The sequence below is a fragment of the Pelodiscus sinensis genome, chromosome 1 (assembly GCF_052426305.1).
Source record: "Pelodiscus sinensis isolate ZL-2025 chromosome 1, ASM5242630v1, whole genome shotgun sequence".
NCBI lineage: Eukaryota > Metazoa > Chordata > Testudines > Trionychidae > Pelodiscus > Pelodiscus sinensis.
Window position 1 is genome coordinate 161,898,110 of NC_143052.1, and position 26,530 is coordinate 161,924,639.

Here is a 26,530-nt window from a genome sequence, read left to right on the forward strand (position 1 = left end):
GAGATGGGCAATATTTTTTGATGGGGGACCACTCAAGATTTCGGTAGGTGTTCAAGACAGTGCAGGCCCCTGGATAGGTAATTGGGTGTGGGGAAGGTTCAATGGCGAACTGCCATCAGTGGGAGCCACGAGGCTCTGTGGCTGTGGAGCCAGTGAGTAAATAAGCTGGAGCTGCCCATTACCAACTTTCTCACAGCCCGTTAGAGAAACACTGCCCTAGAGGGAATGAACAGAACAGGTAACCACCAAGTGATCCGTCCCCTCTCACACCATGTGTCACTTTCATGGCTGGGAATGGGCGACACCCAAAGCACTACGAAGATCTTCCAGAAGGAATGGGAGTCACGCACAGCTCTGTTGCCTTTTCACGGACACATGCCCATCTGGTGCATTGTTTATGGTGACTGTACCTGCCCGTGAGCCCTATAGGAAAGCAGCAAAATTGCTCATCTTCCTTTGCTCGTTTTCCACATGGGTATGGGGAAGTGAGCTAGAGTGACGTTAGAGTGAGAATTAGTTGCAGTCCTCCCGCTTTCCAGTCCTCCTCTTATCCCAGCCAGCTTTGCCGTACTTGGAGAAAAGAGTAGCTCCCAACAATAGTACAGCGAGGGGGGAGGTGGGCCAGTAAGAGTGAACTGTGGGGGAACTGCAGCAGGATGTGATTATGGAGGGAGGATCTATACAATAAACCCAGTGGGGCTGACAACCACTGAGGGCCCCTGACAAGGGGTGTGTGTGTGGGGGGGGGAGGGCAGCTTGCCTTGGGCAAAAGGGGCAGGTCAGCATGCCCATAATCAGGAGCAGCCCTAGACTAGCTGCCAGCAACTGGTGCCCTAGGCAAACCATGCAATCGACACCCCCACCGCCAAACCCCTCGACGATACTGTGCCACCATTTGGTGCCCCATTGTGCCCCTTTTAACTTGGCGCCCTAGGCGACCGCCTAGTTCGCCTATATGGACGGGCCGCCCCTGCCCATAGTGCTACCTGGAGCACAGTGTGCATCCCCCTCTTCCCTCCCAGCCCTCAGAACCGCACGGAGTGCCCGGTGGCAGTTTCAAGGGCCTAGGGCTCTAGCTGCCGTAGTAACAATGGTGGTGACTAGGAGCCCTGGGGCCCTTGAAATCACCAGGCCCCAGGGCAATTGCCCTTTTGCCTCCTCCCCCTCTCCGTCAGTGGGCCTGAGTAAACCTGAAGGGCTGTGCACAAAAAGGACTGCTTACAGTCAGGCCTCCATTTTAAAATAGATCCCCCAACTGTGCACTTGATTTACACGAGGAAAAGATTTTTTTTAATTGCTCTTTACCTTTTTCTTTTAAGTTTAAACCATACAAAACACCCACATGGCAGATGAATGGGGTTTGGTGTTATCCAACGTGAAAATATACAGTGATTTGGTTAGTACATGTTGAAAAGCACTTTGCTCATTTGAATGTCCTGTCCAGATGTTGGAACCCAAGTGAAGGAGGATGAGAAAATTTAGTCCTGATAACTGTTGTCCTCTCTAATGTAGCATGTTTTCTACAGTGTCCGAATTGGTGCTCTGCACTCTACTGGTGTGCAAAGACTCCAGGTGCAGATAAGACTGCCTTGCTTTGTCTGGTTAGTTATATCTGTCCAACACTGGCAGAGTTTCCATGAGCCCGAGCTTCTTTCCAGAGGAGCTGCATGGACATGGGATGGTATTCAAATGAATGAATTGCAAGCAAGGGAGGAGTAAGGCACAGAAATACCAGACGGTATGTTTAGCAATTATGTACATGGGAAGGTCAAAATCAGAAAAAAGTTATTTGGTGTGTTTTTTTCCAGTATATTTGCATTAGGTTCAGAGGCATTCAAATGTCCAGGCAAGGATACAGGGAATTAGTGTCACTGCATTAACCCTTCCAATTTGTGTAATACTTAATTCTCAGTCTCGTTGAAGTTGCAAGAGAAAATGAGTTCAGCTGTCTCCTGTAGTGGACTGTAGACCTTTTCTCTCTTAGGAATGTGTCATATTTGTTGGTCTCTGAAGAATAGCAGGACTGGAACAGTAGGGCTGTAGGGCTTCCTGCTGGCCTGGACTGGTTATCTTCTCCAAACGGCAGACAGAAGTATTAACTCAATCTGTTGGCTGTGCTGTCAGTCTGCGTGTCCTAAGCAGCCCATATCTGCAATAGTCTATGGTGCTACAAGCCAGGAATGCAATGCTAGCAGCGGTCCTATTAGAACTAATGGGAATAATGTGTGTGCATCTGAAAGCAGCATTAGACCTTTTGCAGTCTCCATCTTCCTTTAAGGGAAGGCTGCATGAATAGTTGTAGCATTATTTGCACTTGAATCATTAGCGATGCAATTTTTATTTTTGCATTAGAATGCAGTTTAATTAAGACTTCTCCTGAGATTTATCAGAGGGGTAGCCGTGTTAGTCTGAATCTGCTTATGCTTATGCTCCTACACTTCAGTTAGTCTATAAGGTGCCACAGGACTCCTCGCCACTCCTGAGATTTGAATCACAGGCTGTAAAAACACTGTGCAAACTGTAAAACGCTATGGAAAGAGGACAGACCACTTTGGCAGCTTCTAGTAAGGAAGGTCCTAAACTACTAGACCATCTTGTAATAGGCAAGTGCTGTTGATTATGCATGCTTTCTTACTCTGACTCTCCTGAGAACTATGATATGTATGCTCTGTAAATGCTATGGTCTCTTAACTCCTTTATGGAAAAATGAGTCACTTGAACGGGGGATGGCAGAGCTACCCTAAAGTATAGGTTATATATATTCAACAGATGCCTCTGGATTTATTGTAAGTGTTGATGTGATTGGGCAAATGGTTTGGAAGAAAGCATCCTAGTTATTTTAAGCTATGTAGAGTCATTTGGTGCAGTAAGAGTGCAGTTGTCCTAACTTATTAGAACATAATCATACTCGTTGTCCTGGTGAATGGTTGAAGTCACTTTCTCGGCAGGCATGAAAAAGGCATATTCAGTCTCATGGCTGCTATTTGTTGTGTTGGGTTTTTGCTTCATGTTCTGGTGACTGGTTGAAGTCCCCTTCTTGGCAGGCATGTTGACAAAGGCATATTCGGTCTCATGGCTGCTATTTGTTGTGTTGGGTTTTTGCTTCATGTTGTGGTGACTGGTTGAAGTCCCCTTCTTGGCAGGCATGACAAAGGCATATTCGGTCTCATGGCTGCTATTTGTTGTGTTGGGTTTTTGCTTCATGTTCTGGTGACTGGTTGAAGTCCCCTTCTTGGCAGGCATGTTGACAAAGGCATATTCGGTCTCATGGCTGCTATTTGTTGTGTTGGGTTTTTGCTTCATGTTCTGGTGACTGGTTGAAGTCCCCTTCTTGGCAGGCATGTTGACAAAGGCATATTCAGTCTCATGGTTGCTGTTTGTCATGGTGGGTTTTTGCTTAACAGTGTGATTGATGGTGGCATAGCAGATCTCATGGGGATCACTCAAGTCTCTCTTTTCAAGACTGTCCTATTAATGAGAAAAGGGAGCAGCATTAAAAATCACGTGTCCTGCACTGACCCTGAAATGCTCTATAGCGAGTGAGACATGCAGGGTAGCACTGTGTCCACATGGCTCACAACAGTATTTACTGTAGCAGCCAAATCTGCAATCACTTCAGTCTTGTGTAGACTGTCATTTACCATGGGTAGGAGCACCCAGTTATTCATGCTTGTTGTCTAATGGGATATAAAACTGCAGACCTGATCTTCTGGGTCATTAAAGTTTCCCACCTTGTTTTTGATGGCAGAAAGAACTACCCCAAGTATCTGGGCCAAAATCTATCTCGGGCATTTTAGTTCTTACTCCAGTAGTTGCTCCTCCAGCTGAAACTGGATGCAGTGTTGTTCTTTTATCCTAAGCAGCGGTATTACGCTGTTTTAAAGAACTAAACTGTGCCTCAGATATAGTTGCACTTGGAAGCAGGGGAGCAATTTCAGATCTTGACTTTTGCCGAATTATGTATGCCGTGATGAGGGAAGAAGAGAATGAGAGCATGGGGGAGAGGACTGCGGGCAGAGGCTTCAGCAGTGTTACTGAGCATGCTCTGTACAAGCCAAACACCATATGGGGAGGGAGGAATCAACCTCATCTACCCTCCCCCCCACCACATCATCTCTATCCAGTGGTTACGAAGGCACTAGAAAACTCTACTTTGCTGGCAGACAACTTAGCAGTTAGGCTGACAGGAGCACTGTATTTAATTCCTATATAAAAGAAAGACAATGAAATAAATATTAGACCCCCCGCCCCCTCAGCTCTAACACTAACATATTCTGACATCTTGTGGCAAGTCACTCAAGGGCCACTGATTAACAGCAGAAGCAATCATCATGATCCATCTCCTATTGCCCATTCCCAACTTCTGGCAAACAGAAGCTATGGGCACCATCCTGGCCAATTCTGGCTAGTAGCCGTTGATGGATCTATACTATTTGAACTTATTTTGTTCTTATTGGAACCTTTTTATGATTTGGGCCTTTCCTCCAAATGTTGATTATGAGAAAATAATTTATTTTGTTTTAAATGTGCTGCCTGTACATTTAATTAGATCAGCTTCCTGTGTTATGTTAGTGAAGGAATAAATAACATTTCCCAATACTGTTTTTCCACACCATTCATGATTTTCAAGACATATAACATATCCCCCAACCTACCCTTTACTCATTTCTTTTCCAAGCTGAAAAGTCCCAGTCTGTTAATCTCTACTTGTAAGGAAGCTGTACCTTACCCCAATTAATTTCTGTTACCCTTTCTGTACCTTTTCCACATCCAATATATATATTTTTTAAGATAGGGTGACCAGATCTGCATACAGTATTCAAAATGTAGACATACAATGACTCAAGACGACAAAATACTATATTGCCTCTAGTCTATTTCTCTCCTATGATTCCCAATATTCTGTTAGCTGTTTTAGTTTTTAGATTGCCACTGCCCATTGAACAGATGTTTTCAGGGAACTATCCACAATGATTCCAAGATCAACACTAAATTCCATCTGCCCTTGTGTTGCCCGGTCACCTGGGTTTTGTGAAATCATTTTGTAACTCTTTGTAGTCAGCTTTGGATTAGTCATTGATCATCCCTCTTTCAAGAACATTTATAAATTTAACAACAGTGATCCAAATGCAAATCCCTGCAGTAAAACACTCATTCCTACTCTTTATTGTCTCCCCCCCCCCCCCATATTTTAAATGGAGTGTCTGGCAACGTTTTCATGATGATCTAACAATCCTTCAATTGCTTGAATGCCCAGCCATTTGTTATCTTAATCACTCTGCCTTCCTCTTTTTATAACAAACTCCCTGCCCCAAAGACAAAGCTGCAAGCATCTCAAACTCTGTTGTTTTTAAAAACTGCTTCCGGAGTTGGGGCATGCAGCTTTAAGCAGACCTCAAGTATGAAATCCAGGAGTTCCAACCTTGGAGGGGGGAGGGGTTACTGTACCCCCCTCCAGCCTCCTATAAATGGTGACCTTGCTTGGAAGACTGTTCAAATGCTGCTTATACACATTCAGGGATAAATTCACAAATGAATGCAGTTTAAATTGGTGCATCTTATACCCCCATCTGTCTTTCTCATAATCAATATGTACATTGGTCTACTTAAGTCTAGAGGCCATCTAGACTAATTTTGTAAACATGTCTATTTACTAAAATCTACCACACTCCTGATTCCTATACACTTCACCTCTGTTTTATTCTCTGAGTACAAAAAAGTCAAAATTAATGTAATTTGAAGGCTATTCTGCAGAGGCCTGTGCTATAAAATATTCAAGATAACAAGACTCTAGTTGTATCTGTTACATAAAACGGCTTATAAAATTCAGCAAAAGTCAAGAACAAAGTTTTCCAGATCGTGGAGTGGGCGTATTAAAAATTACTCAGAAAAGTTTGATGTCTTCAAGTCACCCAGGGCCTAATCAAATGCATCCAAGAATAGTCAAGGATCTGAACCATTAACTATCATGTCTGAAAGGTCATGGAAGAAGGAAGAGGTTCCAGAAGGCTGAAAAGGGCAAATATAGTGCCAATCTATAAAAAGAGAAATGTGGGCAACCAAAGAAACTACTGACCAGTCTCTTAACTTCTGTGCTAGGAAAGATAAATAAATGAGGAATCCATTGGCAAACATGTGAAGATAATAAGGTGATAGGTAACAACCAGCATGGATTTGTAAAGGACAAATCATGTCAAACCAATCTGATAGCTTTCTTTGATAGGACAACAAGTCTTTTGGATAAGAGGGGAAAGCAGTGGACATGGTATACCTAGACTTTAGTAAAACATTTGATATAGTCTCGCCTGACCTTCTTACATATAAACTAGGGAAATACTACCCAGATGGGGTTACTATAAGGTGGGTACATAACTGGTTGGATAGCTACTCCCTGAGAATGGTTATCGGAGTTCACAGTTTTTGTTGGAAGGGTTCTCCAACAAGTCAAAGCGACGAGGAGTCCTGTGGCACCTTATAGACTAACTGAAGTGTAGGAGCATAAGCTTTCGTGGGCAAAGACCCACTTCGTCAGATGCATGTCGCTTTTGCAGATTCAGACTAACACGGCTACCCCTCTGATACTTGCCAACAAGTCAGGCTCTCCAGTTATCAGTTTTGGGATTGGTTCTGTTCAATATTTTCATCAACAATTTAGTTAATGGCAGAGAATACGCTTATTAAATTTGCAGATGATACCAAGCTGCGAGGGTTTGCAAGTGCTTTGGAGGATGGGACTATAATTCAAATTAATCTGAACAAACTGGAGAAAGGGTCTGAGGTAAATGGGATGGAATTCAATAAAGACAAAGTACTCCACTTGGGAAGGAACAATTAATAGCACACATACAAAATGGGAAATGATTACCTAAGAAGGAGTATTGCAGAAAGTGATCTAGGGATCATAGTGGACTGCAAGCTAAATGAGTCAACAGTGTGACACATATTTGTGCGTGTATATATATAAAAAAGCAAGTATCATTCAGGAATGTGTTAAAAGGAGTGTTGTGAGCAAGACATGAGAAGTAATTCTTTGCCCTAGTTTGTGCTGATTAGGTCTCAGCCGAAGTACTGGACATACATTTCAGGTAAGATGTAGAGTACTGGAGACGGTCCAGAGAAAAGTAACAAAAATTATTAAAGGTCTAGAAAACATGACATATGAGGGAATATTGAAAACTGAGTCTGATTAGTTTAGCAAAGAGAAGACTGAGAGGACACGTAACAGTTTTCAATGACCTAAATGGTTATTACAAGGAGAAGGGAGAAAAATTATCCTCCTTTATCTTGGAGGATAGGACAAGAAGCAATGGGCTCAAATTGTAGCAAGGGGTTGGACATTAGGAAAAACTTCCTAACTGCCAGGGTGGTTAATTACTGGAATAAATTGCCTAGGGGTTTGTGACATCTCCATCAGTAGAGATTTTTGAGATCAGATTAAACAAGCACCTGTCAGGGATAGTCTCAATGGTGCTTCGTCTTCTCATGTATGCAGGGGACTGTATTCTATGACCGCTCAAGGTTTCTTCCAGTTCTAGTATTCTTTTGGGCCTAGTTTTGCTTGAATAATAAGAATGAAAGTAAGAGTGAGGACAAAAGCTGCATTTTCTCTTTGCTGTTCCCTTTTCTCCTTTTTCTTTGGTGCATTTGTCGTGTGTGCCTTAAAGGAAGAATCAGATGTCAACAGCAGAAGCTCCTACCCATTTCAATTAACTTCCTCTCCCTCCCCCACAAAAGAGTTATTTATCATCTGAGAGCTGGTCAGAAAAAAGGATATTTTCCTTCTAAGGGCATGTCTACATACCGAAGTTATTTTGGAATAATGGCCGTTATTCTAAATTAACTATGTGAGCGTCTACAGAGCCATTCTGTTATTTTGAAAGAATTTTGAAATAATGGGCAGCTTATTCTGAAATTTTTAAATTTCATTGTATGAAGAATAATGCCTATTCTGAAATAGTGATTTCAAAATAAGGTGTGTGTAGACATTCCACTGGTGCTATTTTGAAATAGCCCCTCTACTGGGCTATTCTAAGTTATTTCCTTCCCGCCCCACCGTACTTCTTGGGGCTCTAAAGTGAGGTAGCACGTCTACATTAGGGAAGCCTGCCTCAGACTAATTTTGAGGCGTCCCTGTAGTGTAGATGTGCTATTTCAAAATAAACTGTTTCAGAATAACTATTCAGGAATAGCTTATTCTGAAATAACCGTGCAGAGTAGATTATGCCTAAAAGTCCACTACAGGCAAAGGGAAAGTGAACAAGGGCTATTAATGTGAAAGTTTCATTTAATTTCTCATATTTCAAAGGCTTTAATTGGTTTTTCTATGTCTTACATAAAAGATTAAGGTTTTTAATAGTATGGTGGTCACGGGAATAAACAGGCAGAGATCTCTGTGTTTAGAATCCCAAGCCACATATAAAAGTATTCAGGGCTGGGAACTGAGGAACAATATTAGTTACAAGCAATATTGGAAATCACTGAGCAGCATTAAACATGGACCTCTCTGGTGCCATTTTTAGTCATTCATCTGACTAGCATTGTTCTTAAGTAGATTCTGTTCTATGGATTCTGTAGCCACCCTTTATATTATAGAATGGCAATCTGTTCACCATGCTAACGTCTTCAAGGGTTCATCCTCAGTGTTCTTCATGGACTGATGAACAGAACACAGCCCTTGAAGGCTTTCCTAGGTTTTACACAAGACTGGACACATCAAGGAGCCATCTCTTTGTGTTTGTACAGTACGTACCAGAGAAGGGTCTTGGTCCTCCATGGTGGTTCCTAGTTGAGACTGCAATACAAATAATAGTAGCACAGTGCATATTGGGCTAAGGCTTTTAAAACAATTGTTTTAGGTTGCTGTCTAACTGGATTGGTCATGCTCAATAAAGAGGATTCCAAAGACAAGTACTTGGGGAAGAGTGCATTAATGAGAGGGTAACTGGAATCTGGGAAACAATAAAATGGGCATTGTCAGGCCATGTGAATAGTGGGAAAAAACCAGCATTCCTCCTGCTGTGACTCTGAAAAGAGAATATGCTGATCTCATAGTATCCATGAGTCATTCTCACTGAAATCAACAGGTCCCCCCCCATACGTTTTCCTCTTCATCCTCAGCCCTGTGAGCTGAATATCATCACTGACTAGTTCTGCTCTATAAAATGTACAGAAATATGAGATGGACCAGTTTACATGCTTTAATGCAGCAGCTTTCTCTGCATTTGCAGGGCCTTACCTACTGAAGGGTATATCTTCAACGCATCATTCCCCATGACATGAATCTCTAAAGCCCTCTTAGATTTGGTCTGATGACTGCCCTTTTCTCCCTCCTTGGGCATTAAGAAAGGCCTACCAAGGATGCAGCCAGCCACTCAAAGATTCCCACTTTACTCTGATACCAGAATGTTTAATCAAAAGCTTTTCAAAGCCTCGTGTGAAAACAGTGGAAAAGTTTCATTACCTTAGCAGCAGCTGAGGAGCTTCTGTGGGTTTGCTCTGGAGAGGGAGAAGTGAAACATTTGAATTTCAAGCCTTTGGCAAAGGGGCATCCTGCAGGCCGGAGAGACAAAAGCGTGAGAGACTGGATATCAAAGTGACAAGGAGAACTCTGTTCTATACCAGGGCTCGTGCAGATACAGAGCTTGCTTCGTCAACACAATCCTTGGAAAAGTACCAACCAGTGTGAAACTGAGCAGGTATGAAGAAGAGAAACTTTTCACAGATGGCTGAATAAAACCCACACGTATAATCTGGCTTTTTCTGAGCTTAGTGTGCACTGCAGACTTTTCTCACTCCATTCTAAAATCCGGCTTTACTAATGGCCTTTGATGCTCTTCCTTTTGTTTGACTAGACTGGTTCAGAGACTGCCCCTGACAGAGATGGGGATCCTCTGTCCTTTCCTAGCTCAGTGGCTCTCTGTAGTTGACATTGCATAATCTTGTCATCCTCAGTGCTTGTTCCTTTTGATTATGTAGGGTTATCAGGCCTATGTTTCTGTAGTGAATATGGATCTAAGCATGGTGCTGACTGGGATGTTCTACATGGCAGTGAGCATGTCAGCTTTTCTTTACAGTGATTTGGTGGACTGTGCAGAGTTGATCTTGTTGAATGTTTCTGTTCCAATTGTTAATGTATATAAATGGGGAACTGTCAACATTGTCCTTCTCAGCTGATTTAACACTTCAGTTAATAGTTTGTTTCTTATTGTTAGGGTTGCTAGAACTATTTGCTCTTTCTATAAACTTACACCACCAAACTTTCACTTTCAAGTGCCTAAAAGGCACATCAAGCCCAATGTAAATCTACATTAAGGCACTGGAAACAGTTATTTACGCTTTAGCATATATCTCTGAGTGGCTTGTTAAATCCTTTGCAGAATGGGATAATGTTTTCTTTCTGATGTCCTAATAGTCACTCTAGTGTCTGAATGTGGATTTCTTCTCCTTTGAAATTGGTTTTGTAGTGTTTTAGCAATTGTAGGCTAATATTTTGCACATCAGCATAACTTTCAAACAAATGATCTCAAACTCTTCAGTAATATTACTGAGCACTAAATTGAGATTTCCACTGCACAGAACTAAGAGGAGACATAAATTCTGCCCTTAGTAATTAGTCTAAAGTAGTAAATATTCCAGTGCATTTGCAGTGGGGAAATATCATGCCTCTTTAAAATAAAAGGTAATTGATTTCAGTAAGTCGTGTAACCTTACCATGTGTCAGAGGAAGAAACCCAGATCATCTGACCAATGTTCAAGCCACTAGATAATTCTTCCCCTTTCTGCATTTCAATCTGTAAATTCTACTCAGAGACCTGATAGCTGATGAATCCTCAATTGATTTTGATTCTTAGACCAATGTGTTGATCATGAGAACTTTGCCCAAATTTAAAATTCAGGTAATCCGTACCAAAGCTTTCTTTTAAATTATTATTTTTATTTGCTTCTTTAACCATGTAGTCCTTTTCAGGATCTGAAACTTAGCTTAGTTTCCCTTAAAAGTTAACCCACCCTAAATAAAAAGTTTTTAAAACAACATGAGTCATTGGTTCATCAATACTGTGAATTTTGGCCTGTTTAGGGTTTTATTATAAACAATGTGTACCATTCTAAACCGTGATCACATGCTGACATGCATATGCTCAGGCATGTACTTAAAATTACAAAACACTCCTCCGTATTAAGGATGTGAAAGTGGATCGGTGTAAATGGTTAACTAATGAGCCTGGATTCATCAGTGAACCTTCACAGTTCCACACAGTTCTGCCCCCCATGCAGTTGGAAGCTGGGGGAGCAGACAGGAGATGGTGCTGCGGGGGAGCCAGCTTTTAAGCAGCAGCTACAGAGGCAGTAGGGCAATGCAGGCAGGAGCCTGTATCCATAGTGGGGAGGGCTCCCATGGACCTGCCTGCCTCTGGCAGCAGGGTGTGGGTGGGGGTGGGGGAGAGCAGGCAGCTTTGCAGGAGCTGGTGGTCATATGAAGCCAGCTTAAACGCCAGTACCCTGCGAGCCCCAGCTCCTGCCTGTCCCATCCCCTCCCCCATGTTGCTGCTTCTGATACAGAAATGGGGGCAGGGGAGGCAATGCAGCTCCACTGGAGCCGGTATGCACTTAAAACCTGCTCCTCACGTGCACTGGCTCCTGCAGATCCGCCTCCCCACTCATGTAAACCTGTAACCACTGAAAAATTCAGCAGTGACACGTTTATAAAGAAAACATGACCTTTAACATCCCAACTCCATATTACAGTAATATTAATAGCACTAGTACTTGTGTGTTAAGTGCCTGAACTCTTTTCCAGAAGCTCCTGCCCTCTGTTAAGGGGGCATGGACAAATAGTTGCACAAGAACTCTGATGCTGTCATGACCTAACCCAGTGAAGACCCTCCCTTTCTTGATACTTAGTGATCTGGAATCCTTCCTTGTTTATCTGGTCTTTGAGGCCTTAAAATAACGCAAAAGGTGGAATGTGGCGTCCGTAAGTTCCCTGACAGAGAATTCCCATAAACATAATGCTCCCTTCCTGCAGTGGTATTTCAAGGATAGAGTATAACTGTTAGTGTAAGTGGTCTGAATCCACCATTGCTGTATTGGTAGATACTCTTGGTGTATCAATTTGTCAGTGAACAGGAACAAAGAAGTTTAATGTACATTCCATGGGCATAACAAACCAAGGCTAATTGAAAAATCAAGGTGACCGGGGAGGGCTTATAATAGAGCCAGGACTCTTCCAGCTTTTTCTAATCCTCTGTTTGTACTACTTGCCTGGGCCTTGGAAATAACACCCATTTTGCAAACCTTTCCAATGTCAAATAAATTCATGTTAAGTTATTTTATATCTCTTGCTACTAGGAGGAAAGCATAACTTCTAGTTGAACTGTGGGCCAGGCAGTTGACTGTTTTAGACTGTGGGACTATTCAACATTTCAGGTATTCCTAGTCGAGTCCAAATTCTATTGCAAAAATCGCCATGAAAACAGTCCTGGATATTCTGGATATTGTAACTATTTCTTTAGTGTGAGTCTGGTGATTGGTCTATGCGCTATGGCAAAGGGGGAATATATTCCCCATTTGTATTGAATGTTTGTTTCTTCCTTCATGGACCTTTAGCCTGATGGGGACAGGAAATGCTTGAGAGGTTTCCTCAAAGTAAAGCGCTTAATTATGAGAATTCTGGGATACCATTTTGACAAAGGTGCTGTACTGAAAATGGCCGTTTCAGTGCCATTAAGAACACTGGGGCCATAGGCACGTTTTGCTTACCTTCCCTGCTTACCTTCCATCTCCTCTTCCTCCTCAGGTAGGCACACGATTCTTGGCTAGGAAACAGAAATAAAAGGTGGCATGTTATGGCAGCGATGAGAGAGGTGGTTAAAGTTTGGCTAGATTGTTGATCGTTTCTGTGAGAATTGAGTCTTGCTTAAAAAAATGAAATTTTCCACTGGCTGCCTGTCTGGAAGGTAATAAATAATTTCACTATATCACAGAAAGGGACCAAAGTTTTTTGTTTTGTTTGTTTGTTTGTTTTTTGAAGGATGCTAAGGGAGAATGTCAGGGCACTCTGCCCTCTTCCCCACTCTGAGGAAATAAGAGGGGAGGCCCTGGTTTTGGGTGAGAAGTGAGACTGGAGAATTTTGTCATGGAAATAGATTCCCTTTTTTTAATCCAGTTCTAGCTGATGGTCCCACAGCATTTACTTTCTACAGCCAGATGGACACCACCTGCAGAGATGAGCTGCTCTCTTCTCCCCCAAACCAGGTTGAAATGGGCCATCTCCCTTAGCTTCTTCTCTCTCTTGCACTTTTTTCCTCTGACCGTTGCTTGGTGAGCCTACCTCTCGCTGCAAGGACCTGTTGGGAAGAGAGTAGAGAAGGCACAAGCTCCTTGTCTATAGGTGAGCCTAAGAAAGGGAGGAAACAGGAGCATTAATCCTGGGTCCCAGAGTGGTGGTGGTTGATGACCAGAACAGTAGAAGCTGAAAGCCAGTCATGCCTGTCTATAGTGGTGAGTGGGGAGAGGAAAAAACTAGGAGATGGCAGATTCCAACAACCTGTGGGCTTATCCCCAACCTGGCAGCAACTCTGCTAGAGTCTGAACTCCACAGAGATTTACACAAGGACATACAGCTCTGGGCCCCTGAAGGCAATCTGCCTCAGCATGGCTGGGTACATTCTGGGTAGTAAGAAATAGACCTAGAATGTCAGTGGCGGCAGCAGGCCTTTAAATGGAGGATGAGGGAAAAACTCATAAGGTGCTCTGAGGGCTGAAGGTGGCCTTGAAATGGGAGATGGCTGGAAGACACAAATCAATAACAGTCCAATCCTAGTGGGTGTAAAGGGAAGCATAGCATCACTTTTAATATAATTCTCAAGCAGTGTATAAATCCAAGTGCTAATTAGTGTTAGACCTAATGAATAGCGTTACAAGAGCCATGTGCAGTTTTAGGCACCTACATATCTTTAAAATCTTCCCCAAAGCGGTTTTAAATTTGCTATTAAGAAGCTGCTTGTAAGACTACAGTTCTGTCCTACAAGCCTCCCAGATACTGTTACTGATGCAGGAAGTGGCCAAGTCAAAAATAGAAATGCGCAGCTTAAAAATCGTCTTGATGAGGACAAAAGGCCAAATATGGGGAAGTGGGGGAGAATGAAAAGCCGAAAATAGGGTAAAGCAACACAATAGTGGAGAGTAGACTGGGCCAGTGGACTAATAACAGGATGTGAGATCTTTCAGCAGCTGAAAGATTAGCAGGTTACCAGTTCCCTTCCAGCCTTTGTTGGCACCAAAGAAACTATTACTCTGGTAACTTTACTATGTTATCAGTTAACTGAGTTTTCAGTGTTTTCAGTGAAACAAGTTCCAGATCTCATTGCAATTCTTAGTCAATGCCCTTCTTGAAATTCATTGCTACACTTGGTGCTGATTGGCATCCACTTCCATCAGCACAACAGCGATGACCAGAACTGAAGGGATGTTAATGAATGCCCCTTTTATTCCTAAATGAGGCTTCCTTTTATCAGGGTGGTAGTACATTGATGGTGGGGATTTAGCCTGTAGATGCATCGTACAGACCTAGTGAATGTCATTTTTTAGAAGTCTTTGGCCATGGTTTGTCAGCTGCTCTTCTGGTTGATCATGATTAAAAGTTCAAAGATGGTGGAGTTCATTCTGGAGTTTCTCACATTACTCTTTTTCCCTTTCTTTGAGATCAAGTTTCCCAAAGTATTGTATTCTCTTTCGAAAACGAAACAGACAACTCCCCAGACTCCTGCCATAAAAATTTGCTGCTGATGAGTGGGTGTTGGGATAGGAAACCAAGGTATGTCCACACAGCAACTAGACACCTGTGTTAGCCATGCAGCCCAAGTCTAAGTCAGCTATCTCATTGTTGCATTGACTTCTGGGCTAGAGCTGGAGCGCAGACAGTAGGACCCTGAAAATCTACATAGCAACAAAGACCGCCTCAGCGCTCGACTCCACATGCCTCAGTAGGACCCTGAAAATCTACATAGCAACAAAGACTGTCTCAGCGCTCGACTCCACATGCCTCAGTTGGCTAGTTTACACCTGTAAACATGCACGAACACTAATCCTTGTAGTTTCTAAGATTATTCTCTAGCCCAAATAGCAGCTATTTGTTTTCTCAGCTGAGAAGCCCTAATTCCACAGGTTGAACCTCTCTAGTCCAGCACCCACAGGACCTGACTGGTGCCTAATCAGAGAATTTTCCAGACCACAGGAAGCCAGTATTGTCTAGCAGCATTACCAACACTTCCATTGCTTACTGCACTCTTAGAAGACATTTAGGAGTAAATTTGAGTTAAATAACATCTCAATAGAACACTGTGAGCCAGGACTGGTGGCTGTCAAACTTTATGGGACCATGAGAAATTTGGCCATACTCATGATAAGTGGACATCTGGCTAATTAAAATCATACCAGACCACAGGTGTTGCTGGACCAGAAAGTGACTGACTTGTGACTTCAATCCCTTTCAATGCCCATGAAACCAATGAAGACAGGCAGCCTCCTGCCAAGTATGCTGAATTTCAATTTTAATTTCAGCAAAGCTCTAGATCTTTGCCACAATAATCTTAACTCAAACATTGTGTAACCTAGGATAAGACCTAATCATTGTTGCGAGTTGATACCTCTAGTCTTTGGGGTGGTGAGGAAAAATGTATGATGAATCAACTAGATGTGGATATGTGAGCATGCCAGAGGTTATATCGGCAAGAATGATCAGAATCAGGCTCCTACCTGCCATGTAAAAGCAACCTGGCCAGCCTTGACAGTCAATCTGAATCCGGTCAGGTGTTTATAACAGCTGGTTTAGATTGTGCTATGGAACCATTAAATACAATGTGACATAGACCCCAGAGAGCACATACCTCTAAAGCCCATCCAGCACTTGTTCATCAGAGACAGAGACTGGTATGGGGCGGGAAGCAGGCATGAGCTGAGATGCAGGGCAGCATTTGGAGTGTAACCACTTCTCAGCTGGATCCTTGTTCTCCCACCTTCTGTGGGATTGACTTAAATAGATGATTTCGTTGGCTGGATCAGGAGACAGTGCAAAAATGTCTGCAATGGCATTAGAGTTGCCGCCATTTTTCTGATTTAATGCTACAGCTTGTACCTACTGGAACCAGGACTCTTTAGTGTAGCAACATCCCTAGTCCAGCAGAACCACTGATGTTCCTGAACCAGAGAGACCAGAGACAGAGAGGTCTTCTGGCATGTCCAGGAGCCCAGTAGGGGGGCAGGCAACACAGGTGGGAGTCCCGTAGTGGGGAGGGCTTGTGGCATGGTGGGAAATGCTGGGAACCCCACAGCCAAGAGCCCCGCAGCACATCCAGAAACCCTATGGGGCCAGCAGAGGCTGGGGAGCTCCAGCCCCAGTGAACCGCAGCACCAGGGAGCTGCCAGTTGCTAACCGGGGAGTGGTGGCCCTCAGGAGCCCTGGCTGGTAGCCACAGCCAGTGAGTTTTGGCCCCACGAGTCCCAGCTGGCATTGGAGCCCTAGCCAGCTATGCTAGTGGTGAGTCCAGCAAGTCTCAGCCCCAGGAAGCTCCACCAGCAGGGAGGGGTGGCAGGCTGGGAGCCTAGCAGCAGGGGACCTCCCATGTCCTGGCAAATGCCCTCTATTGGGACCAGTCATGTCCTGAGGGTGCTGGACCAGGGAGGTCCAACCTGATCTTGAAAGCATGTGTGTAAAATGTTTGAGTGCCCAAGTCACATTTTCCCAAATGATTTAGGCAGTTATGCACCTGGGCAATCATTGTATGTCAATAGGGTTCAGTATTTAAGAACCTAAGACATTTTTTAAAATGGAACTTAGGGTGTCTTAAAAATGTATCCTCTTTTTAATGCTGTAGTAAAACTATCACTTCTTACAGTCCTCTCATTACTCAGAGTTGTAGCCAAGTGCTTTTGCCCGTTTAGCTTTTCTAAAGCTTACACTGTTCTCAAGGTGGATTGTTTTTCTTTGTTTGTTTGTTTGTTTGTTTTTATCTACTATGTGCATGGCCAAAAACCAAGCCAGCCACCCCCCCTCCTCGCCCCGCTGTTTCTATCCCCTTGAGCTGAAGTAGGCCTCACAGTGAAAACCATATATCTGCCCACCACATCTTGCCTTTTTGGTAGCACCTGGCACCTGTGGCGTATGAAAACAAGGAACAAGAAGCAGGGTGGCTTCTGCAGAAGAATGGTTAGAAAGATAATCACCACTGTAGCAAATAGAAATGGCTTTGTGGATGTTCACGTATGAGAACATTTAAAATATTGGCCTATTGCAGCCTGTTGCCCTGAAGAATGGCTAAGATGAGTGAATACAAACTGTAGACAGTGCATCACAATGCCAGATGCAAAATGGCAAAATGCAGTTGATTGTGAACTACAATGGAAGTTCAGGTATTCCTAAACTTCCCCAATCCAGTGTAGCTGGCAGACTACAATTCTCACAGGGCAAACCTCTTTGTTATGTGAAAAAAATAATTACTTTCCTAAAAGAAGATTGCTCTGTCTCCAAAAGCTATAAACCAGTGCATCTGGATGTGACCGAATGCCTGCCTCTGTTCACACACCATTATGATAATCTCTTCTTCAAATATGTCTTGTCCGGTTCATTTAAAAACTAATAACTCTCTGGTCAAACCCATGTAGCCCAAATTCAGCAGGGCTAGCCAAGAACATCTTAAACTAGAGGGAGATAAACTATGGCCGGCAGGTCACATCCAGCCTGTTGGACTCGTTCAGACTGGTCCCTGAGCTCCCACCAGGGAGCAGAGTCAGGCCAGCCTTGCCGAAAGGAGCTGACCCAACTCCTGATAATTGCAGCAAGCAGGAGAGGCTAGCCCCCAACTCCACTTCTTCCCCCCTCTCACTCACAGGCTCAACTTCCCCCAATGCCCAGGCAATGTGGTCGCCATGTTGCCAGCCATGATGGTCTAGGAGGCACAGTCAGGGGACAGGGAGCAAATGGGGTTTCCAGGGCACAATAGGGGGTGGGGACCAGAGGGGTTGCATAGGAGGCAGGAGGCAGGCCATACCTGGCTTTTTGGGGTATGTCTACACTACCCTCCTAGTTCGAACTAGGAGGGTAATGTAGGCATACCGCAATTGCAAATGAAGCCCGGGATTTGAATTTCCTGGGCTTCATTTGCATAAGCGGGGTGCCGCCATTTTTAAATCCCCGCTCGTTCGAACCCCGTGCCGCGCAGCTACACGCGGCACGAACTAGGTAGTTCGAACTAGGAAGCCTAGTTCGAACTACCGTTACTCCTCGTGGAACCTTGGGGTTTGAACGAGCGGGGATTTAAAAATGGTGGCGCCCCGTTTATGCAACTGAAGCCCGGGAAATTCAAATCCCGGGCTTCATTTGCAATTGCGGTATGCCTACATTACCCCGCTAGTTCAAACTAGCGGGGTAGTGTAGACATACCCTTGGGGAGGCATAACCTTCTCCAGCCTTCCATACCATTTCTGTATCCAACGTGTTCCTCAGGCCAAAAAGTTTGCCTACATGTGTCTTAAACCGAGGAATGTGTGTACACCTCTATCTACTGTATATCTGAGAATGTCTGTCTGTCTAAGAACTCCTTCTAAATGCTAAGAGCTAGGACCGCCAAATTCGGCCTACAGCTTCCTCTTCTCATAACATAAAGCAAGGTCAGGGTCTGGTTGTGGCAAGACAACGGGTTGTGCTTAGAATTGCTTCTCATTAAACCATACAGAAAAGAGATAATCACTTGGCAGGTGAAAGGGGTTGGTTGGGGATGGCACCCCCTCATCTGGGACTGCACCAGCCCCAGGCCTCACCCCCCCCAAGAATCCTTTAGGAAGGACAGGAGGGGCTGAAGCTCTCCTCCCCAATTCATGTGGGAAAACTGTTGGCTGTTCCCCTTCATCAGGGAATGAGGGGAAAGGGCATGGTTTGCTGAATTCCTTGCTTTGTCTGGGGCGCTGCAGCAACCATGCAAAGGCGCTTCTCACCTGGCCTCAAGCTGCTGCAGTAAGAAAGAGGTGAGGTAGTCCTCTCTCCCTGGGGCAACCTGCATGCTGAATCCCTCATCCCCGGACCCACCCCAAAACAACGATTTAAATGAAGCGTGTACATTTTCCAAAAAAACAAAAATTGACTTAAGGACCTGAGCAACACTGGCTAAATATTCTAGATTACATATAAATGGTAAACAAGATCCTTGAAACAGCAAGAGGGTGATAAGGTAAAACTGCACTTTGGCAAAACAGCATGACATTTATTTCATGAGGAGACCCCCATGCCTCCATCCTCACAGAGGGAAAAAACTTTATCAAAGGAATAACCCACAGGAAAACGCATTTCAAAGGGCAACAGAACTATGAAAGTGAGACACAAATCCCTCCTATATTGTGCCTCCCTGTCCCTCTCTTTTTTCCACTTACAAAGACAAGATCTAGACTATGGATTTTGGGTGCAGACCTTGCCCTGAAACTCCCTCAACTTTGTTGCTCGGAACCACTCTAGGTTGAACCGTGAACCAAGTCTAGGTTGAAGTTTACAATGTCTTTTATTTTTTTCTCCTGTAACCATTTCTGACTTTAATGCTTTAATACTTGAATTCATTTAAAATTTATTCTCTTTATAGTTAAATGAACTTGCGTTAGTCGTTAATTGAAACTAATCCATGTTGCCTTTACATTCAGCAATGTGCATAGCAAACTGTTATATTGAGCCCCTTACAGGGGAAGTGGACTTAATGTATCTGAACTGTTTGCAAAACAGCCACACAGTGCTGAACACACACCCCAGTGGAAAAATCAGACTGGAAGTGTGTTGGGATCGCCCTGCATGTAGTAACCAAGGCTACTGGATTCCAGAGTATGGCTGCATTTGCTGATAGGCTGCAGGGGTCAGAGTTGCTAGACCAGGGCGGGTGGCTGTACACGGGCACTTCAGGTATGATCTGTGTGCTATTTGATTGTTTGAGTGGCCCAGATGGGAGCTACTGCAGCAAAGCCTTGTGAGGAACCCAAGGTTTCAGGACAAGGGAGATACATCCCCTTTCTGGTCTGAACTCCAGAATATCATAGGGCGACTATTTCTCCTTGAATGTAATGAAATCTGTCTGTCAATAGCACTGAGGTGACCAGCTCTGTGAGAGTTTTCCTCATGGTTCCATAGCTATAGATAGACTATGGCACCATGGCATATTGGGATGTGATAAACTCTAAAATATCCCATGACTCTTTCTGCCTGAGCTAGAACAGGGACATCCAGGACCCCCTTTCACCCCTTTGTGACATCAGCTGAGAGTTATGGTTCAGAACTAGCATCTAGCCTTTTGCAAATTGGTAACTCTCTCCTCCCAGGCAGAACTGCACCTAAAACTTGTTGGTGCTAGATGTACACCTCCTAGGCAAGCCCTATGAAAAACTAGGTGACTTCAAATAGAGGACTCCTCTGACTTGGTACACTCAAAGGACCCCAAGAATCATAAACAGTCAGTGCGCTGTCTTTTGTTCAGTTTGCAGTGCTCACATTATTGTGCAAGAGACTGCCTTTAAAGAATATATGCTAGGGACAGGAGACAGAACTGTGAGACTTGAGATCTGGGTTGTCACAGATGTTTTTTTTTTTTTTTTTTAAAAGGCCAGGAGGGATCTCTTTTCCTGGTTCTGCTACTGACCTTCTGTGTGACTCCAGGCCAGTCACATTTTCCTTGACTTTAAAATGGGGGTGATACATATCATGTCAGTGAAGTGCTTTGAGAGCTATGGGAAAAGAGCTTTATATAAGAGCTAAATATTATAAAAACATGGATTCCTGTCTCAAAAGATATTGAGTATAATTTTACTTCTTGTTTAGCAGATCAGTTCAGTTAACCAACAGATTTCTGTTGGCCCCTTAAAGTGATCACATAAAGCAGGTTCTGATTTGGGTGCAATTTGTCCCCATTTAATTCTTATGGTTCACAAAACACCTAACAGCATCAGCAAGTCTTTGAATATGAATGGATATTGAACCTACCTCATTTTTGGTAGGCAGTTTCCCATCCTTTCAAAGAATTTCAGCAGCTTTGGAGAGCAGGTAGTTTCTTCTTTTCGTTCCTGTTTTAGTTGTATTTTCTATCAGGAGTTTTGTAAATCAAAACCTAACAAGCAGGCGAAAACAACATCTTGACACCCTCTGTACACTGCAGCCAACTGCAGCATACCAAATCTCTACAGCACTTCTCTCTTGACAAGTGAGGGTGTGGCCAGGAAGTTAAAAGGTGGAATGGCGGATATAACTTCCTGAGATGCTGGAGTGAGAGAGAAGCCAGTTTTTGCTCATGGCCTCTATTCTCAAATGAGGAGAAGCTGAGTTATTACTGGGATGTTAGACTAAAACACCACTGCTGGATTTTCTCATCAAACAGAAACCACAGTTTCTGGTTACCCAGCTTTTCTGAGAAATAGAGAGACAATAATTAGTTTAAAATAACCAAACAACAGCAGCAAACAAAACAAAACGAAAAACAAAAAAAATCCAGCACCAATAGTGAATCTCTGATATATTTCATTTTTGCTTCCTTTTCATGGTTTCACTAGGACAACAGCACAAAAACTCTGCTTGCTTAGAATTTTTTTGCTCAGAGCCACTGGAGTTACAAGAAAGAATGAGACCTCTGTAGAATGAAGGAATCAGAAACAAAATCTGTCAGAGGTGAGAATTCAGGAACCCAGTGCTGCTTAAGTCATCTTATCAGAGAGATGTTGATGAGGGAAGGGAATGCTGATAAGACACCAGTGGTGCTACAATAGGTATGAAGCACAGCAGTAAGGTCCCCTGAAATGCAGGTCTAACTAGCAGAGAGTAGTTAACCAGAGAACTGACTCTTTCTTAAAAGATAATTTTGCAGAACATGCTGCAGGGTGCACACTTGTGGCTTTATGGGTAGACATGTAGCGCTGCGAGAGATGTGGCAGTTAAGCAACTTCTCTCTTCATTTTTATCTTGCTAACTGCATGATAATGCCTGTTAATTAAGCCTGTAAATTGTAGCCTACTTTGAGGCTGTGTCTAGACTACAAAGTTCTATGGGAAAAAGAATCGCAAATTGCGAATTGCAATTTGTGTATCTTTTTCCGCTTTTCTTCCAAAAGAGTCTTTTCTGACAATCAACATGTCTACACTGGGCCAATTTCCAGGAAAAAAGCATCTTTTGGAACATCCCATCTTCCTCATAGAATGAGGTTTCCAGGGATGCTGAAAAAACACATCTGCTTTTCCAAAAAATTTTCAGAAAAGCAGACACATTCCTTGGAGACAACAGAGCTTTTCCTGGATACCCTGACAGAAGGTTGTCCCAGTGCATGCCCCCTGGTAGCATGACATGTTTCCACAGGCCCCCAGCCTTCCCCTGCCTCTGGATCCTTGCAATAATTTGCTCACTGGCCTGAACAGTTAGTACAGTTTCCCACAGTGAGATCTTATTTAGGAAGCCTTTCCGAAATACAGACACTTTGGTCTGCTTGACCTGGTCATGTGTAGGTCTCCAAATCCCAGCCTGTGACATTACAATTGCTGTACAACACTGCTTGCACATGCTTTGTCTACTGGCATTACAACATAACATCAAGGGTCTTCATTTGGCTACAGTATTCTTCACTTCTCCCTGTCCTATGATGTTGTATGAGGTTGAATTAAACGGAGGTCGTGTTTCACTCTAGGAATGGATGAAATTCTGTGATGAATGAAGCGAAAGCCCTCCCCCTCCCTTTTTTAAGTTCAAATTACTGACCGCTCCTTGAAACAAAGCCCTGAAATCCCAGTTGAGTTACATAACTCTCTACTTCATGAAACATGTTTATGCTGTGCGGGTCCAATAGTTGAATCTATAACATTTTAATGTGTCTATTTGTTCAGAGAACAACATGGGATTTTTCCTGACTGTACTGTGATAGGGTGCGGTCAGAGAAGTCACGTTGGGATTGTTCCCCAGTGTGCTGATCGTGCCACTGAGGCCCACTTTCTTCCTCGCTGAGGCTCCTCACCACCTTGTCCTGCTGGGCCAGATCCTCTAGTCTCCCCCAGACAAAGCACAGAGTTGGGGTTATCACTCACCTGCAGAGCAATGCAGACACTGAAACACCTCAGCTCTGGGTGGACACAATTCTAGAACTCAGCACCCAGGAAACCCAAATGAATTTAACCCTCTTTCTCCCCAGATAAATCAGTCTTTTTCTATGTGAAAGTTTTACGCAGGGAAAGCTTATCAGGTAAGCTCCCTTTTTCAGGGAAAGAAAAAGATGCACAGTGGTTGCTCCCCCCCAGGTAACAGTAATTTACACTGAGCCTAACAGTAAACAAATGTTTTTATTAAGTAGGACTTAAGTGGTTGCAAGTGAAAAGAGACATATCAAAGTCAGTTACTAAATTAAAATGAAAAGAAACTGAATTGCTCATTCTAATTCACTACGAAACGTTATTGCAAGCAGATTCTTACCTTGAAGAGCTGTTCTTATTTTTGTCATAATCTTCAAGTCAGAGACAGTCTTCTACTCTGACTTGGGTCTCCAACCCTCTTTAAAGTTCTTTATATCCTTTTAGGGCAGTGTTTCTCAAAGTGGTCTGTGGACTCACTACCGGGCTGCTGTCAAGCTGCTCTGGTTTCTTTACTTACCAGCTCCACAGCCATGGAGTCTCAAAGCTCCCATTGACTGTGGTTTGCCGTTTGCAGTGAAGGGAAGCTGTGGGAAGCAGACTCAGCACCAAGCAGTAGGTTTACATGGTCTCTCCAGACCACACACCTTTTAGACTTACAGGACCAACAAGGCTGTTTATAAATCATTAAGTTAATCCCCCAGTCATTGGGCTTCCTGAGCACCATTAATGGTTCTCATAATCACATTTAAAACTATAAACAGATTTACACTTTACATTTCTTCAAATATAAGAATGATACATGCACTAAAATAGGATATACAGATCCAGCAGATTGTGACATTAAAATTGATGGGTTACATGACGTATTTTGTCCAAATCATTTCCTAGTTATGCGTATCTATACTCAATATATTTATTTTTTATAAAGCATGGAGGGAGAACTATCACAGTATTTGTTCTGCAACATTTTTCAGCAATTTAATTCGTGGCCTAGGTGGTTCAGATGTGAGAGTTCACATGAATCCCACAGCATTGTTACTATTCCATAATTCGGAGAGAATAACATGGATGTTTTTTCTGTTGAATTACTTTGAACTGGAGAGAGGATCTAGGTTATTATAAAAAGTGTTGGGATGTTTAATCGAATATTAACGTAAGGATAGCGATAAGAGTCAATATATAGTTTCTCTCACAGTGGCGCTTGTCAAACTCTTACAGCTTTTCCTTTGCCTAGTTATTACCACAGTATTCCTTGTATTAGGGAATATAGGATTATTTGTACCAGTACAAGGAATACAGAGTTGTCATTAAAAGAAACAAACAAAAAACCCCAATCCAGCTTTACCATTACGTTGAAGGGTTATTTTTATTTTTCCATAAAAGTTTATTTACTTTGGGTGAATAACATGTTGTGAGGTACCGAAGAAGGAAACCATGTTTGGATTGTTATTACTATTCCAACCCACTGGGCTCCAGGGCTTGAGCTTCCTGCAAATAGCCATTCAAACTCTTCAGTGGTGACTTTGGTGGTAGGTCTTCAACACATAATAAAATGCACTGTTCGTGTGTCTGTCACTAGGTGGTGCAGTTCAACTGGAGAAGTTTGAACTAAGTAGCAACTATCACAAACCTTGGGTATCTGTCAAGTCCTGCATTGTAATTACACTAGAAGACTTACATGGAGGCGTTCTGGTAGGGGACTGCGGGTGTGGGAAATGCAGGAGTCAGGGCAGGGTCTGGGTGGGGGCGGGGGGGTGAGGGCAGGAGGCAAGAGGCATGGGAGGGTATAGAAGTCAAAGCTGGGGGTGAGGAGGGTCTCAGGGCAGGGGGTGGGGGTGGTGACTAGCTTCTCCCTGGGGGCAACCCAGGGCAGTAGAAGCTGCCCACTGGCTTGTCCCTGCAGGCTAGCAAGGCCTCTCTCCAGTAGCCTCCCTAGGAATTGAAATTAGGGGGGCTGTTCAAATTTACAGGGTGTGTGTGTCAGGGTTGATAAGGGGTGAGACCGTGAGGGTGAAGGTGGGCTGTATGGCACCATAGTTCACAAAACTGGGGGAGGAGGGGGGTTGGGGAAATTCAGGGGGGTGTAGGGAAAATCCCTGGATCTCTCCCTCTTCCTAACCCCTTCTAGGGCAGGGGGCTCCCTCCTTTTCTCCCAGTCCCTTCCAAGGTGGGGTGGGGCTCTCACCTTCTCCCCAGCTTCTTCCTGGGATGGGAGGGGCAACTCTTCCCCTCCCCCAGCTCCTGCCAGGGTGGGCGGAGTCCAGGGGGGCTGTCTCCCTGGCAGGGGGCCCCACTTTTCTGGTCTGTTGGCAGGCAAGATGGCGGAGCCCTAGCACTGCTGGCCACTCCCTTGGCAATGCATCTGCCGCCAATGTACGCTCCCTTGGAACAGCAGCCCCTCCCTTTGCATGTTATGGAAAACTGTCCCTTTCCTGGGCTTTCCGTTGTTCTAGCACAACTTTGCTTTAAGTTAGGAGATGACCCCAACATTGCTTTAAGTTAGGAGATGACACTACTAATTGAAGAAATTGCATTAGCTGAGCCTTAAATGACTCCAGGCTTTCTCTCTTTACAGGTCAGTGTCCCATTAGTAAAAAAGGTGATAGCTAAGTTCAGATCTGATGTAACTACGTGCAGATTCATTGACTTCATAGGAGCAGTGCAGACTGAACCCAGGTATGAGAAATTACAAGTTTGATATTTTTGTGAACTACAGTTGAGAACTACAAGTTCTTCCTGTCACTTTGGCTGAGTATCCTAAGAATTTATTCTGCAGCGTAAGCCACTGGAATTTTTAGCAGCTGGAAAATTACACTGGAATTCTCACAAGAACAGTCTTTCTTAAATCTCAAGTATTTAGCATTTTTGGGCTTGCCAGAAACAATGCACAGGGAACCTAGCTTCCTCGTAGGAGTGGGGTATTGAAAACAATAAATGGAAACAAAAAATAAACGACACTGCCAGAATCTCTCCTTTAAAAAACCAATTGTACGAAGGCATGACATGATTTGGCTTTGATTCAAATGAAATATTGGGAGTTTGGTACATTAAATCCCAGCCAGACCACGTGTCCCTGGTAGCAGTGTGATATGTTTGTCTTACAAAGAGGTTCAGCACCCAAGAGACCATGTTTAGGTACTGATGAAACAAGCAGCCCATTGAAACTCACATTCAGTAGCCATGCGGATACTTTTTACATTCTTCCAGAACAACAGAACATGTTTTTGTGAACCTTTTTGAGAATTTGGAATCCTGTTTTGTTTCAGGCCTCCTGTTTTTGTTTGCATTTCACGAATACCTGTGCAGCTCCAGGATGGCTTGTATCAATATTCAAGGACCATATATTTCCGGCCTTCATCTAAGATTTGCTCAATAAAAAAAAGTGTGTGTGTGTGTGTGTGTG

General features: G+C 43.6%; 1 protein-coding gene across 1 annotated transcript; it reads right to left on the reverse strand.

Moving 5' to 3' along the window:
• Nucleotides 1-1,162: 1,162 nt before the first annotated feature.
• LOC102460803 (uncharacterized) lies at nt 1,163-21,453 on the reverse strand. The gene is made up of 5 exons (XM_006116822.5): nt 21,008-21,453; nt 12,760-12,815; nt 9,461-9,549; nt 8,750-8,791; nt 1,163-3,468 (listed from the first exon to the last, which is right to left on the reverse strand). Exons 1-5 carry the CDS (start codon nt 21,031-21,033, stop codon nt 2,884-2,886), a joined length of 798 nt encoding a protein of 265 aa, XP_006116884.2. The 5' UTR covers nt 21,034-21,453; the 3' UTR covers nt 1,163-2,883.
• Nucleotides 21,454-26,530: the final 5,077 nt, after the last annotated feature.